Source organism: Battus philenor, unplaced genomic scaffold (genome assembly GCF_028537555.1).
Source record: "Battus philenor isolate CCGP_79_NKW_IND1 unplaced genomic scaffold, ilBatPhil1.0.hap1 SCAF_6, whole genome shotgun sequence".
Lineage (NCBI taxonomy): Eukaryota > Metazoa > Arthropoda > Insecta > Lepidoptera > Papilionidae > Battus > Battus philenor.
In genome coordinates this window covers 8,787,927-8,803,964 of record NW_027181726.1, presented here as the reverse complement: position 1 = coordinate 8,803,964, position 16,038 = coordinate 8,787,927, and the positions used below count along the sequence as shown (strand labels likewise).

At 32.5% G+C, this 16,038-nt stretch overlaps 1 protein-coding gene across 4 annotated transcripts in view; it reads right to left on the bottom strand.

Annotated features, from left to right (window-relative positions):
* The window catches only part of Rbfox1 (RNA-binding Fox protein 1), a 47,430-nt gene extending 32,821 nt beyond the window's left edge, over nt 1-14,609 (bottom strand). For all 4 annotated transcript variants that reach the window (XM_068773929.1, XM_068773927.1, XM_068773928.1 and 1 more), the window contains exon 1: nt 14,308-14,609. In XM_068773929.1, the coding sequence (XP_068630030.1) occupies nt 14,308-14,319 (12 nt within the window). In that variant the 5' untranslated portion in view covers nt 14,320-14,609. The remainder of the gene's footprint in view (nt 1-14,307) is intronic.
* Between the last annotated feature and the right edge of the window lie 1,429 nt (nt 14,610-16,038).

Genomic DNA, 16,038 nt, shown 5'->3' with positions numbered 1-16,038 from the left:
GTAACAACCAATAGTTATTAGAGCGGTGATCAATGCGCGCTCTAACGGAAATAAGAAACTACGTATACGTGTATACGGTGGGTGAATAATAGATTTTTTAATTTTAACATTACTAGACATCAATACATTCACCTCTTTAAAGCTATTACACACTAACCAATCAGCCTGTATAACATCAGTTCTGTATGCAATTGTACAAGTACACGCGGGTAAACGTAATGAAACTCAAAAAATGTCTATGGATAATAATCCGCAACGTAAGTGTCGTTCACAATTTCTTAGTACGCTCTTGTAGCGAAATACGGACCGTAACCCTTTTGTAAGAGAAAATAATATTGCCAGAATTATATTATTACATTATAAGTCAATAAAAACTTTTCTTGATTATTTTTCATATTACCAAAAATGTTGGTTGTAAATTATTTATTTAAAAAGAAAATGCATCAGAGAAGGTAAAGGTACTTGTATGTAACTTTCTTTGCATGTATTAGAGGGACCGCAAAGTAATGTCAGCTTTTTTTAGTTAAGTTCACACGACTACATTTTTAACAAGTTTTTATTTCAAATCAACAATATATTCACCTTTGTTATAAACAACCTTTTGCTATCTAGTAAACAAATTTTCAATGCCGGAGCGGTAAAAATCAATCGATTATTCTGTAAAATAAGGCGACAAAACGACATTAATTTCCAGTCCCCCCAATATTTTTACTACCTCTATGTATAGTTCTTTTACGACAAAAACTATTGCACTCAATACCTACAAAGTTATTTTTAAAACTTTGTAGGTAAATGTTTATTAAATTGAGTGAGTAATATAAAAATAAAAAATACTTATATGTTGAAAAACATTTATCCAAACTCAAAATAAAAAAACAAAACCCTGTTGCATAGTTTCGGATTGCACAACAAAAGAAATGTAAATGAGAGTCAATAATAAATTGCAATTTATGATATACATAATTTAATTAACTCACAACAATAATAATAAAGTGGATAATATGAATAGTTAAAATTAGTTAGATTCATACTCGTATAAGGTTCCATTTCTAAATTCAAAACTGCAAACATTTAGGCTAGTAAAATAAAGATTCATTTACCTCTATTTCTACAAATTATATATTTAGTTTGTTAAATGGAACACAAAGCCAACATAACCATTAACTAATTAAAAGAAATGTTTTGTTAAATATTACTTACCTTCGAGATTTAGTTTTGAATAAAAGATTTGAAAATTAAACTACCTTCATTTCATTAACGGTATTACTCACGCTTACTTACCATTATTCTATTATTATGAAGGCCGTCGTAAAATTTTAGTAGACAGCGCTTTGAGGCGATTAACAGCGCGGTTAGATAAATAACGAAAATAAAACCTGATACAACGCGAGCTTCATAGCATAATTCATCGACAAACATTAACACGGGCAGCAGACGCAGCTTCTTGAAAGATCAACGTAAACAATTTAGTTTAACATCATCAGACAGAACAGCTAGACGGCCGATGTAGTCTTGGCAATTTGGAGTAAATTCATTAAGTGACAAGAAAACTTAAGGCAAACTCGACTGAATTTAATCACCCCCGTTTCAGGGGCTTAAAACGAGGCCTCTATTATGCAAGAAATGATACATAATTATACTTTCGTATGGTTAGCTAGTGTGTCTAAACGTAGATGCACGACAAACCTCACGAAACTTTTATAATGTGATTTGGTGTAACGCTCGTAGATTCTTCGCACCCATTGATGGCGGTCGAGTATACGGCGGTAGTTACTGCAGGCGTGGATCAAACACACGAATCGTTAAAGATGTCCTCGTAATACATGAAATCTATAGATGTGATAAATTCACAATCAATCTTTGAATTTGTGTGGAAAAATATTGGAACGCAAAGCCGTGATTCATGCTATAACATGTTTCTGTTAAAAATTGTTTGTGCATAAAGAATAAACAACATTACGCTGGCGGAGATCAAAAGAACGTATACTTATAATTAGTGGCGCGCTCGGCCGGGAGCACTGGCGGCTATCCCCGCGCTTTGGCATGCGCGCGATAATTTCGCTGACAGGTATTTACTACAAACAGGTTTGCCTTCGAATGCCGTAACGATACCAGACATACCTTACGAAATTATTTAGTTGAGGCCTGTAGCAAAACACTATATTGCAAGTGGAAACTATTCATTTCAATATACTTTCTAAATAAATTGTAATCCCTTCTTGATTTCCAAGACGAGTAACATTATCATTATTTTATCAACCGTAGAACGCCCACTGAAAGACCTAGACCTTTCCCATATATAATATGATAAAAATGATATTTTGTTCATAACCTATGTACTTAATTTAAAATCTAAATATTAATAAAATGTAATATAATTAAATCACACCAACCCCGCACTTTGTATTTACTTAAATTCCTAAATTGTATGTTTTCCTTTTACCAACTGTGACAATTCGGTTAACAAGAGAATCAAACAACCGGTTTATGAGCCATTCTTCACCGACAAGGTCTCTTCTCATTTAGTAATAGAATTTGAAAACCGTTCACAATACTTTTGTTTTTTTAAGCTTGTTTATTCTCATACAACTTATTATTTGTATCTTCTAATATTGGAAGTTCATACGCTGTTCTTCCAATGAGAAATGCTGCGCATATTGACAAATTTACATATGCTCTACTGCGCGTTACCGGAATTTGTCTTTCTCTAACCTCAAGAGAAGTATTATAATCTTTTACGGCTATACACTTAATAAAATAAAAATGAAATATAGATGGTATGATCCAATAAAAATAGGACCTTTTGATATAGATACATGGAGTTTTCTTTGAAGTGGTTGAAAACTTGCAGCTTGTGCACCTGTGCGTCGACGGTTGTGCATAAACAGGCTTCCAACGATAATAAACAGTTCACGCCATCTCCGTCATATAACAAAGTGAACAAAAAATATGTAAAATACGCATAAAACTTTGTTTGGACTATAAGTGAGAATCTTATTCTTCTTATGAAGTAAACAAGTATTAAGTTAATCTTTCTATAACAACGTTGTTTTTTTCTTAATTTTTTGTTATATGGCTTCATGTTTTACGAGGGAAAATTTCTAAGGATAAAACGACATCTGATAATAACTAAATATAAAAGAGCATCAGATACACACAACGACACAGCTATTGTATAAATTCATCCAATAAAAAACGCGAGCGTGGTTGAGTCCTTAGAAATAATATAGAAAAATGTTAAACAAGAGGCGATGTCTTTGATCCTTGGTCTGGTAGGAAAGTCTTGCGTTGTATTATCTTTTAGTCAATTAATATATTATCTATTATCCATATTTTTATTATTTATTTTCAGAATTAGGCACATTCGGTTCGATTCAGATCAATCAGATCAACCTGACGGCCAAACAATCGCGGTCAGTGAAGATATAGGTTTGTTTCTAGAATTTTACTTAAGAAAATTGTATTTATATTTTAAGTTAAGCACACAGATGTTATCAACAAACGGATCTGGTTTCAACAAGAGGTAGTCATACTAAACGTTACACAGTATGTATTTTATTAAAGAAAAAAAGAACAAAACAAGGTATTTCACTTAGAGAGCAAATGTACCCGCGCTTTGACACATTTCAATAAATAGTTATGATAAATTGTATAAAAATTATTCCTTGATTATTAGTTTTAAAAAAATCAAGAAATAAGATTGCTTCGTAGTATCAAAGTAATCGTTACAAAAAATTGATTCTTTGCTGATGTGTCCGTTTAAAAGAATTGTCTTTGGTCGTGTTTGATAAGAGAAAACATTATTTTTAATTACAAAAAATAAGTAATTGTAAAACTATACATATTAATAGAGGTAAATCTATTAATATTATATTACCTGTCCCTTCCTAGCTGTGAGTCATTTAAATTTTAAAAATATAAACTAAACTTTATTAATTCCAGCTGTTATGGTAACTCGATTAAGGATGTGGCATAAATGAACGTCAAGCTAAAATCGGGTCATAGGGCAGGCAGTGTGACCCCACAAAACTTGTTATAAATTTATTTTTCTATTAAAAACGAATTGTACTTTACACGTTCTGTCACGTTCTTTTCATTGCTGTTACTTTTTATTTGTAATTTTATTTCTATCAACGATAGACAAAATTTCATACGGCTATGACCTAATTTTGAAAGAAAATAGTAGCAAATTTTGTTAAAAATCTATACTCGGTACATCTAATTTTCTAAAATGTAAAATATATACGACCTAGTTCTTTTAAATTAATTTTCTGGGTTACAACCATACAACACAATTTCGGCTTAAAACCTCGAGAAAAAGTTTGGAACATACAGAGATGTATCGGACGACTGTGCCGGGCAAGTTCACTTTAATAACGGTAGTGCAAAAGCATCGTGCCTAATGGATCGTCCCAATGTAAGAGCTAAGCCTGGGTTTTATTTGTATGCTGTCGAGAATAGCAATAGACCACCGCAATGAAAGTCACTTGTATAGTATCATGTAAAACCAATACAGCTTCTGATTAATAATTAAATTTATTTCTTACAATATTCGACGTTAAAAATAGGTATTTCGACAACAACAAATCAAGCGTATTGTAAGAATTAACAAATTGTAAATATTACACAATTAACACATTAAACACTCTCGTTACAAACGTTATTATATATTAATTATGTCTATATACATCAATCAGAGTAAAATAAATTTATCCTTGTCAATTTAAAAAGCAAATTTACGTTTACCAATTGATGAACAAATTTTAAATCATTAAAATTAAAATCATCAAAAAATAATGATACTAGTACCGGTGACACTCTTTGTGATATGGCTTTCAACTTTCTGGGCCTCGGGCCAATTTGTCCAAAACGATTTTGATTAATAACCTGAATACTAAGTTATTAATCAAAATAGGGTATTTGTAACGTGGACAGTGTCATTCAACAAAATTGCGTATCGAATAGTGGCTGCAAAATACGCATTTTTAAAATTCAATACGTGCAACAAAATTTTATTTTCTTCAGTATTTACTAATAAAAATAAAATTCTCAAATAAAATTTATAAATTAATCTAATAATTCTCTGAGATTTAGACAAAACAGATCACAGGTAAGGGTAGAAAGAAAGTCACAGGAATATCACTACTAAGGACTGCCTTAGACTCCGTGTACATTTTTTGATCCTGAAAGACAATTACATTTACGAAATATTTTTTTTTTTAATTAAAACAGATGACTTTCTATCTCGTCTAATAATTCTTTTAATTTATAATTTGAACACACAGCCTAACTTCAATTAGATATTCAAAGCTTATAGTCATTAAAATTGATAATTGTATAGATAGTACAATACAGTATTTACACATAGTAATCTTAATGTGAACCAAATATTGTAACGTAAATAAAAATCAAGAGTTTTGTGAAATTCCATCGATCTTTAAACAGTTACAAATGAATGTAGACATGTCTGTCCACATGCCGAGAACAAAAGAGACAATGTCTCATTTGTTTTGAAAGACTATCTTGTGTAGAGTAATTGTTACATTACCATACATTGTAATTGATTGACACAGAACTTATTTGTCTTTGAAAAGAAAATAATTAAGTATTACTAGAAATTAACTTTCCAATAGGTAATAAACTGTTTTTATTAACTAGAAGTGTTTGTGATAAATTACGAGGACATCATCACGTTATCAAGCACGACAGTCAAAGGGTCAAATCTGATATGAAATTCTTGCTAATAAGTGTGAATATATCACAAATAATATTAAAAATGTTAAAGTACTTAAAGAAATCACTTATAATGTGATATCTGAATGTATGTGCGTCTTTTGTAAAGTACAATAAACTATCCTATATACAGAACAATAATAAGTTAGTGGCAGTATAGGATAGATCGTATATCCCGTGATCAAATATCGCCAGACTTTTTTTTTTTACAATCTGCAAGATCGCCACCTCGCAAAAACGGTAAAGGGACGTCCATATCCATGGCCCAAAAACTGAGCCATTCGTTGTATCAGTCCACGCAGGAGTCGATAAGTACAATGTAATAATTTGGGATAGCCTTACCAGTCTCACTCAGGGAAAATTGGTTTCTAAAGTGGGTACATTACAAACCAAACAAAAAATTATTTGGAATAATATATTTTGAAATAATAACCCTACAATTTAATTTAAATTTTTCTTAAACTTTTTTTATGTTAAATTGTTCCTTTATATTTTAGTTTATTACCGAGGCCGAAATTCCGAGAATCCCTTAATCCGAAAGTACAAAATGAAGTCCCAATAGAGAACAAGGCGAGTGATTACAGTCTCAGCTGTTTCATTTTTCAATGAAATTTCCCGAGCAAGTTAATAAGAACCTCTCGCGACGTAGGCACAATAGGAAACTACAGGGAAATTAAATCGCTACTCTATTGTAAAACGTTGGTAACTCTTTCGATAAACATGTCCTATGTAATGTCTTATACAAGCTGTTTTGATTTATGGGCAACCAAATGAAAATTTTGTATTCTACCTTCACAATACAATAATAAAATTAAAACCTTTGGTTAATTCTTAATTTTAGAAAGACCATTTCAAAACTAGTTTTTAATTCTATGCTTTATATTATCATATATTGATAGATTTAATGATACGTCATTATAACATAAACATTATTTGAAGCCGGCCCATATATTATGATAGAAAGATTTTAATTTGACAAAGTGAATTTCATTTTTCATTATAAGCTTTTCATTTATTCACTTTACTTGTTTAAAATTATATATATATTTTTTTAGTTGTAAGAAGCCTAATCATTGAACATCTTATTATATTATTATAATTTTATCACACTAGTCAACATAGCACATGGTATTAACAAGTTGAAGTAGCAGAACGGAACAAATGGACGCTGAGGGTTCTGGAGTTTTGATTACGAACTGGCTAGCGTACCGTAGGACGTGTCTCACTGGGTGGACATTCGACGTTGTTCAGGTGAAAAGCCGCTTTCAGTTTTATTGAAATTGAGGGAAGCCATGTCCAGCACTGGATGTCTTACGACTAAAATGGTAACAATCATTACATATAGTATAATCTAAACGAGTCAAGACGTATAAGAAACTATACTGTATGATTAAAGTTAGTTTAAACAAAATTGAGACTAAGTTCTAAGTACGACATCTTACCGGGCGAGCATAGTAAATATACTTATAAAACTTTGAATGTGCAGAGGTATTTTCAACAAGTCAATATAGATGATTACGAACCCATTAAGCTATTCCTACGTACATAACTAATTTACGTTATTGCTAAAGGTCTACATCGTGGGAAACGAAGTGTAAAAGTACCTACAATTATTTCTATCTACGCGTTATTGCCGCTTGTCGAGAAATTGCGCCGTTCTATATACACAATGAGCGGCAAAAAACATACTTTTCAAATCAAACTTGTTTTATAGACAATGAAACAGTTGCGTTGTTACTAATCAACTTTGCTTCACCAATAAAGTACTTACTTGCAGCAATTTTTTTAAGAAAGGTGTTACTCAATACATTGATTTCTATGATACATGGTGAAAGTATAGGGTGCTCACAAAAACAACTTTTTATTGGTTAATCTCATAAGCACCAAATTGTAATTAACGTCAAGTTAAATTATAATTATTATTACGTCAAGTCAAAGTGTAAAGTTTACACTTTTCTCTCATATATAAATGTACTGATTTTAAATTAAACAAAAATAATTTCATTGAAATTATGTATTATATTAAATAATAATATTAATTTATTATTAATATAATACATAATTATTAAAATAATTATATTAAATAATAATAATATAATATATTATAATGTACAGACGTGTACTAAAATCTATTTTTAACATTAAACGGTATATATATTCCATATATTTTTTGGTCAAGAATATTTTATAATTTTGTGCGAATATTGTTAAGTCGTGGATGTACACCAGCCGGAGCAGACAGTTGTAAATATATTTTTTTTCCCTAATTAAAGCAGGCTATGTTGTAATAAAAATCTGTTTGCAACTACCCTACTTTATTAATGTTTTTAATATACGATGTAATATCTAGTAACAAAATTATTATCAATACACACTTTTATTATTGTACATTAATAGTTATATTAGAACAATAATGCGGAGTAGATACTTACTACATAGTAAGTATCTACTCCGTCCTATATACATTATATATGATACATGTTTTATACACGGACGTAGATAATTTATTAAAAAACAAACAGCCAAAAAAGTTAGATAATTTTTAGATGATTGCCTAATAGCTTTACATTAATACCTACATATCTTTTTCTTATTTAGTACTGAACGTAAATTTTTGTAATTAGTTTTAAAAAACCTAATTTTTAAACGAAATTGCCAGTCTGATCGCACGGAATCAAATTTAAAGAAGTGTCGAATTCTTATTTTTGGATAAATAACACCTAGAGCAATAATACGTTAATATGCACATCTAAGTATGCTATATGTCGCAAAACTTTCACCGTCTAAAAAGTGAGTGCTTGCTAATTGAATTGCGATATTGTTCACATGAAAATAGTTAAAAGCAGGAATGATGTTGCCATTCTTGAAAGTTGCTTTCAGTTTATAATAATATTTAATTTGTTTGCCAGTAATTTCCGTAATATGCAAAGGTTGATCGCAAGAGGACGGGAAGTCTTACAAAACAATTTTGATGACTGCTATTTTTAGTATAGTTATTTTAATGTTGCCACTAATAACGATATAATACCACGAGTTACTCAAAGAGCCATAGAAAGGGGTTTGCACGGGATTTATTAAGGAGATCAAATCAGGAACGAGGAGATCTGTAGGCAAACCAAAGTAACTGACAGGTTAGAGGCATTGGTATGTTGAAGTAGCAGTGGGCGGGCCACGTAACGCGCAGAGCAGATGGTCGGCGGTGTCTTACGCTCCAGGAGGAGAAACGATGGACTGGCAAGCGTAGCATAGGACATCCAGACACAAAAATCGAGGTCATCGGAACGATGAACACAGGTCGTTTCTAACCGGTCCTTATGGAAACCTATGAAAGAGTACCATATCCAACAGTGAAGGACTGAAATGATGATGACAATGGAAACTGTTGTTGTACTAAAAAATCAAAAAGTAATCATTGAGGGGGTTTTTAAAATTACAGTTTGAAGATTGTAGAGTTCATCTCCTGAATAAGCTTACATTTTATTTAAAAAAATAACTTCAATCAAATGTGAATTTCATTGAATATAAAAAAAGTATTAAAGAATTACTATGTAAAAAGATTTTGTATGTAATGAAAACAACACCGTATTTAACTCGACGAGTGAAGCGGTGAAGTTAATAAGTCTCAAAAATGAAAACCTTGTCCGCAACCGGATTCGATGTGGTCGCTACCCGCCTGCCCCACCGCTGCGCTTGCTGTACTATACTAGAGGTATACATAAACACGAGATACTCCTATTTTTAAAGCTTGTTTGTAATTAAACATGTTTTCTTAATGTAGAAATGTTGTGTGTAGTTTAATGTCAGCTTACCAATGATTCTAAATAATAATAACCATGTCGTGTTTATTAATCATGTTGATAGTTCTTAAACGCCAACAACATTTATTATTACTCTCGAATGACAAAATATTTAAATTTAAGACTGCTTATTTTATGATTTATACAAAATCTTTAAAATTAACCAAGATATATTACAATAAACTAATTAATTATGCGACATTTACATTTACCGTTAAGTCTACATTCCTCTGGAAGTATTTTAATGTCTAAAGGTTCACACTACAGCAACGCAATACCTTACAGTCTAGTTCAGAAGAATCATATAAAGTTTTCGACGGTAACAGCGATGTGTATGATATGTATATGTATGACGCTGCTAGCCGCTTTGGCTTTGTGCAGCTTCGTCGAAATTGAGCTCACGGTAACAGAGGTCCGTGAACTAAAAACATTTGGTCTGGCAGATCGCATCCCAGTTACAACTATGACGCTCGCACGATGAGGGACTATACCCATGTAGGTGTATAATGTTGTGACTAAAGTGCAGTGTAGGTTAGCGAAGCGAGAACTACTCGGAGGTCGGGAGCGACACAGACCTCTCCTGACCACTCTCGCTTGAACGCAAGCGAGGCGAACGCGGCCCCCGTTATCGTGAGTACTAGTGTGGTGAGTATGTAATAATCGCGCACGGAGGGCCGATGTGGAATGAGTATCGTAGCTTAGGATTGAAGAGAGATTATTTGAATTCTGCTTTAAGAGCAGCGAGAAGCGGCGAATGCTCCGCAATAAGCAATAACCGCTCCAATGGACCGCAGGCTTTGCGGCTAATATAGATACGTCGTCAAGGTTAATATAGGTGAGGTATTAATCATACAAGAGCATTGGGCTTTTCAGCAGGAGAAGGCGACCAAGTTTGAGTTTTCTAAGTTTTAGACTGCCCTGACGGAGCCACCGAAGATACGAAATATAATAGGCCTAACCCAGGCTGATGTACCAGGAGACAGGAGGTGAAGAGCTTTCGAAGCGGACTTCGAAACTTTTGACACGGGAACGGGATGGGCTGGCCTGGTACAGTCCTCGGGGAGACGGAAGGAACGGAGGCGGCCCGATAGGCGCTTTAAGGCAACTCCTATAGTTAGCGGGGTGTCTCTTGCTTTTGAGAGTACGCACGAAAGTGGTACCTCTGTAATTGTGAGGCGGGAGCTGTCGGCAGTACCGTGGTCCCCGAGGCACTCAATGCACATGGGGAGCAAAAAGCAATTGCGGCCAGAATGTCCGCACAGCTGGCACCGATGCCCTTTCTGTGCATAGCTTCGAATGAGACTCCCGGAACGGAAGAGAACTTTTTGAAGTCAAAGATTTTTCAGAGGAAATCCCGAGTATTGCCATGAAGAGTGGCATGGGCTCCTTGGTGTGCAGGGTTGCCATGTGCCTGGCGTCAATGAGGAGGAGACTGAACAGTTTAATGCTTTTGATAATGTTTTAGAGTAAAACCGCGAATGACGACCCTAAGACGTTCCTCTGCAGGGAGAAGCGTACGTGTGGAAGGAACGACGGTAAAGACGAATGGATTATTTTATATATTTTTCGGCATTAGGGCATATAGTTTTATATTCTTTTATCACACAATTATAAAATAAAAAAGACATTACTATGAAACGAAAAGGAACACTGCATTAGGAGCATTAAATTTATTTGACAAAGAACTTGTACAAAAATGAAACCGGTTAGATGCAACCGAATAATTATGAAAGCTGCAGGTTAACACAGACCATTCAAAGAATCACAAAACAAAAAAAATAGTTATCATGAAACCAGTTTGAGACAATTAACACAAATGTAAAAAAATCTAGTTTCTGGAAGCATGAGTCTGAGCTATTGGAATGTGGTTTATTTTTAACATTTTATTTACTTTAGACATTGCTCTAACGATTATGATTATTTCTGGAATTGACGCAACCGTTTTATTAGAATGAAATAAACATTTTTAATAAAGAACAGAAAGCAGTAGTATATTTTATTACTGCTTAAACGTTTATTTTTAAAATTACTTTCTGACATTTTCAAATTAATAGAAAGAACTTCTGAAAAATATGATGATATTTTCGTCTTTGAGTAGACAAAAAATAAAGAGATTTTTTATCAATATGACTCCTCATTACCCAGACATGTATTATTTACTAGAAAGAAAGCAGTTATTATATTTTTTTATGTAAAGTACAAATAGGCTATAATGCGAGGATCATTTCTGACGGTTTTCATCCAAATACAAATGAATTTTAATAAACACATAAAATTAGAGGATCATTTTAATAAATACAATTAATAAAAATTGTGTTCTTAAAGTTGACAAAAATATAGTTAAAATAGAACTATTTATAACATACGGTTAGTAAGATCAAGTTATGGTCATGTCTAAGGAATTATGCGAAATGGTTGAATGATGCGCAACAAGGAACATTTACTAATTGTAAGTGTGAGTGACGTCGGGCTGAACAACGTGTTCAATTACATCGATGAACGCCCGCCACAGCTGCGTACATCGCGTACTTTCTACCGAACTGATAAAATTAAATACATTTTATATGAACATCTCATGTGTCTTGGATACACCCAGTATCTACTTTGTCATGTGCAAAAATCATTTATTAAATATTCACTTCCCTAGGATAACTCTTGTAAATTAAAAATATTTAGCTCTAAGCATTAGCTTTAAGTTATCGGTATAAAAGTACACTAGCTTTAATGTTTCTCTAAGTATACCATGGTTATCAATGCAAACTTAACTCAAATAGTGGAAAAAAGATGTGATAATCATCTACCTGGCATCGTAGCATTGAATATTTCGGCGCAGGTAGCCGACCCTACTGAGGTAAATATGTCCGTGAACTCGAAACGTGAACAAAGAGCTTTATGTGAATAATTTGTTCATATTATAGCCCACGAGTTGCAAGTTTACTTCACTACTCTGCTGGTTACACTTAATACGTTTATTCAACGTGGAAACAACTATTTGTCTTGCAAACTTACATTCCTTAATCATCGAATCTTTTATCTCACTGTTAACACGTTGACATTAGTAATAATTACTAACAAACAGAACTAATATTCGGACGCTAACGAATCCAGTTTATATTCTAACGAATTGATGAACAACTGTTATGAGTAGAAGAACGTTTATAAAGCTCTTTAGAGAACGCGAAAAAATTGTGGAACTTAGTGAAATTAAGCCATAAACGTTTCTGCAGCGCAAACATCACAGATGGAAAAGAAAAGAGCCCTTTAAGTATCGTTTTGTGAAAACTCTTTGTAGCGAGCGTGATGCGTTTTACAAAGTTTAAAGCGCTACAAGTAGTACGATAAGTCAAACGTCATTTACGACGATGTGATTTCGACACATGCAATTTTATAACAATAAGAGTAGGCTTATGAAAGATAACCTTTTATACAAAAGGCTGAGCGACACTTGGCTTATCACAGTTCCGATTAATATTTTCTTGTGCCCACTCCGTGCGCGACAACCACAAATTCTTTATAACTTTATTGTTCAATCTTTGAATAGTAATATTGTTGCTGTTAAAAAAGGAGCCTTTTAAAAGCGAAAATTTATTGGTTCTTGATAATAAACAGAGATATATCTATAGTCAATCCGTGAATACACACATATTTTGGTTTTAAGGGTTTCGTTTTCTATTTTAGTATGACTCTTTTGTCTGGGTAAAAATTAGTATCAAATATAAATAATCAAACATAACTATTTTTTGCAGATTAACAATAAAAATCTTTTATCAACATGTGCTGTGCTTATTATATGGAATAAAAAGTTTAGAATTAAAATAAATTCGATTTTTGCTTACGAGACTATGTAAAAGGGACGGTCGACTGTGCTAAAAATAATATTGGGCACCTTAAATAGTATAAAATTGTCAACCACGTGCTAGGATTTATTTATTTATAATAAAAGAGTAAAATGGATTAATATATCATGTCTTTTCAATTTATTACATAATTTGATCTAAATTATATTAAGCATCAAACGTACAGATAACTGATATACAGTTTATTTATGCACAAATTTGGCGTAAAACAAATTTTTATCTAGTTCTGGCATTTTTGCTTTCCTAAAGTAATGATAATATATTTATAATTATGAATGAATGTGAAATAATAATGAATCCGAAAGAATCTGCTTTTAATATCAAAAAACAACACAGTCTGTCCATTGTAAGAACGATAGTGGCAATGAATTCGTACACAGTTCAATGTCACAAATTATAATACCTACGTAAATAAGCCATAAGCAGAAAATTAGCACTAGTTACCACTAGGCTCAACGCGTAAAAGTATTAATATAGGAATATCAATATGTATTAATAAACGGTACATGTTAAAAGCATCTCTAAAGGCACTTGACAAAATCATGGTCATTACTAATAATTAAGTTCAGCGACATTGTATTATTAGGTATGAACCTTTGTATTGTGATGCTAATAACACACCTACAGACAACTTCACACCACAACTAAAACTATCGTCTGGGCATGTATTCGCACTGTATAAATAAATCTGGAAAAGACCAAAATAAATAAATAAATGTAACATTGTAAAGTGATTGATGCAATATAAATTAATAAAACAGAAAACGTGCAAAGACAAAGTTCAAATTAATAACGCCATGCGCCATAATATTGTTCCATTATACACAAGAATTCGGTAACTCTGTATGACGACGCTGCTTTCGAACAAAAATGACTTACGAAATTTTATTTTGTTTATATAACAGGGTATTTATACTCACAGGATAGTACATCCCCTGCGGCGGCAAAAAAAATGCCCCTGATCCCCACAGCTTGCCGTTTGTATTTACTTTGTGTTACACAAAAATACACTCCACGAATTGCCCTTGTTAGGGCGTCAACTCCACTTCACTTTTCTTATAAACCCGAAGTTATCATGAGTATTAACTTTATTAAATAAATGCAAAATATATTTTTAAAGATTGAAGATTTTTAGGTTATGTAGATATAGCGCGGAGGAACGCGCTATAGTACTGAAAGCGGTTGACGTTGGTGTGCAACAACGGACGGGCACGCGTGGCGACTCAACGAATCCGTGCGGGCTGCTATTGGCGCAACAGAGATAGAACATAACATCGAGCTACATCGGCGCTTGAAAAGAGAAAAAATTATCTCTTTCTCGCTTAATCTACACCGCCGGCTGCAGCTGCCAAATGCCTATATAGTACTGAACGAGTCTGTCTAATTCTTACGTACGACTTTTAGCAAGTTCTAAGAGTAATTCTGAACATACTTTTACAGAAAAAAAAAAATTTTATAGCATCTTTTTGGTTACACTGAACTGCATTATAATTATTAAGTAAATACCTGTAAAATTTTAATGAAGTTAATACATTATATTTTTTTATAATAACTGCTAATTCTTATTATTTATGATACAGCTGTACTGTAAATAAGTTAAGAATTGAGACCGTTCAAATTGTTGAACGGCGAACGACAAAGAGATTCCGAAGTACTCCTTTGTGTATCTCTGTCTATTTTCCGAGAAGGTTCGGATCAATGAATCGTTCCCGGGCCCCCCGGTTCCGACCCGGCGTCATCCCAGGCGCTCGGGGCTCTTATCCTCTCAGTTTACGTTGGTATCTACTCCTCTTTCAATTGAATTAAACAGTTTTTTTTATTTCAATAATAGTCCAACTTAATTGCTATAAGTCCCAAGAAAAAAAAAATTCTAATAAAACTTTTCACGTATATTTTGAACGTGACAAAATATTTTAAGAACAATATGGTAATCAGGACCAGCCTATCAAGGTGGTAACCAATTAAAAAAATAGGAGCTGATTCTAGTAATTAAGTTGATCAAGTTAATTTAATACTGCAATCCTGTATTTATTTTATAAAAATTGAGGGTACATGAAAACATATTTTTTTTTACTTTCCTGCGAAATAACATCGACAGTAATAGTTAAAATCTAAATTAAATTAAATAATACCACTTAAATAGATACAAATCGCAAAAGAAAGATTAAAACTATATGTAGTGTAAGCAAAAAACCTATTAAAATATGTCCTTTTGTAAGCATCGTTTAAAAAACAAATGCTCCACGAATGTGAGCCAAAGAAGAAACATGTGCTAAGATCTTTAGCGTGTTTATTTATACATCCTTACTTAAGATCGCGGCTACAGATGGTTAGATTTTGTTTAGGACTATTCACACGCTATTCAATAACGGTCTTATCATGTGATTAAATCTTATTTTAATCTCTTTTAGTCATGATAAATTCAATAGGTTTTTCTACTTTTTCTTTTTATCTTAAAATAGTTTTATCAAAGTACTTATTGCCAAAATAATATTTGGGAATACATATGTTAAATTTTCTCTCGAATAAAATAAAAGTCATCTTAATTGTGTTACTATAATTATACTTCGTTTAAATATGCCCTTGAGTAAAGAGATTGCTAGGTTAAATTTAAATTTAAGTGAAAACGAGGCAATAGTTTACTAAATCCG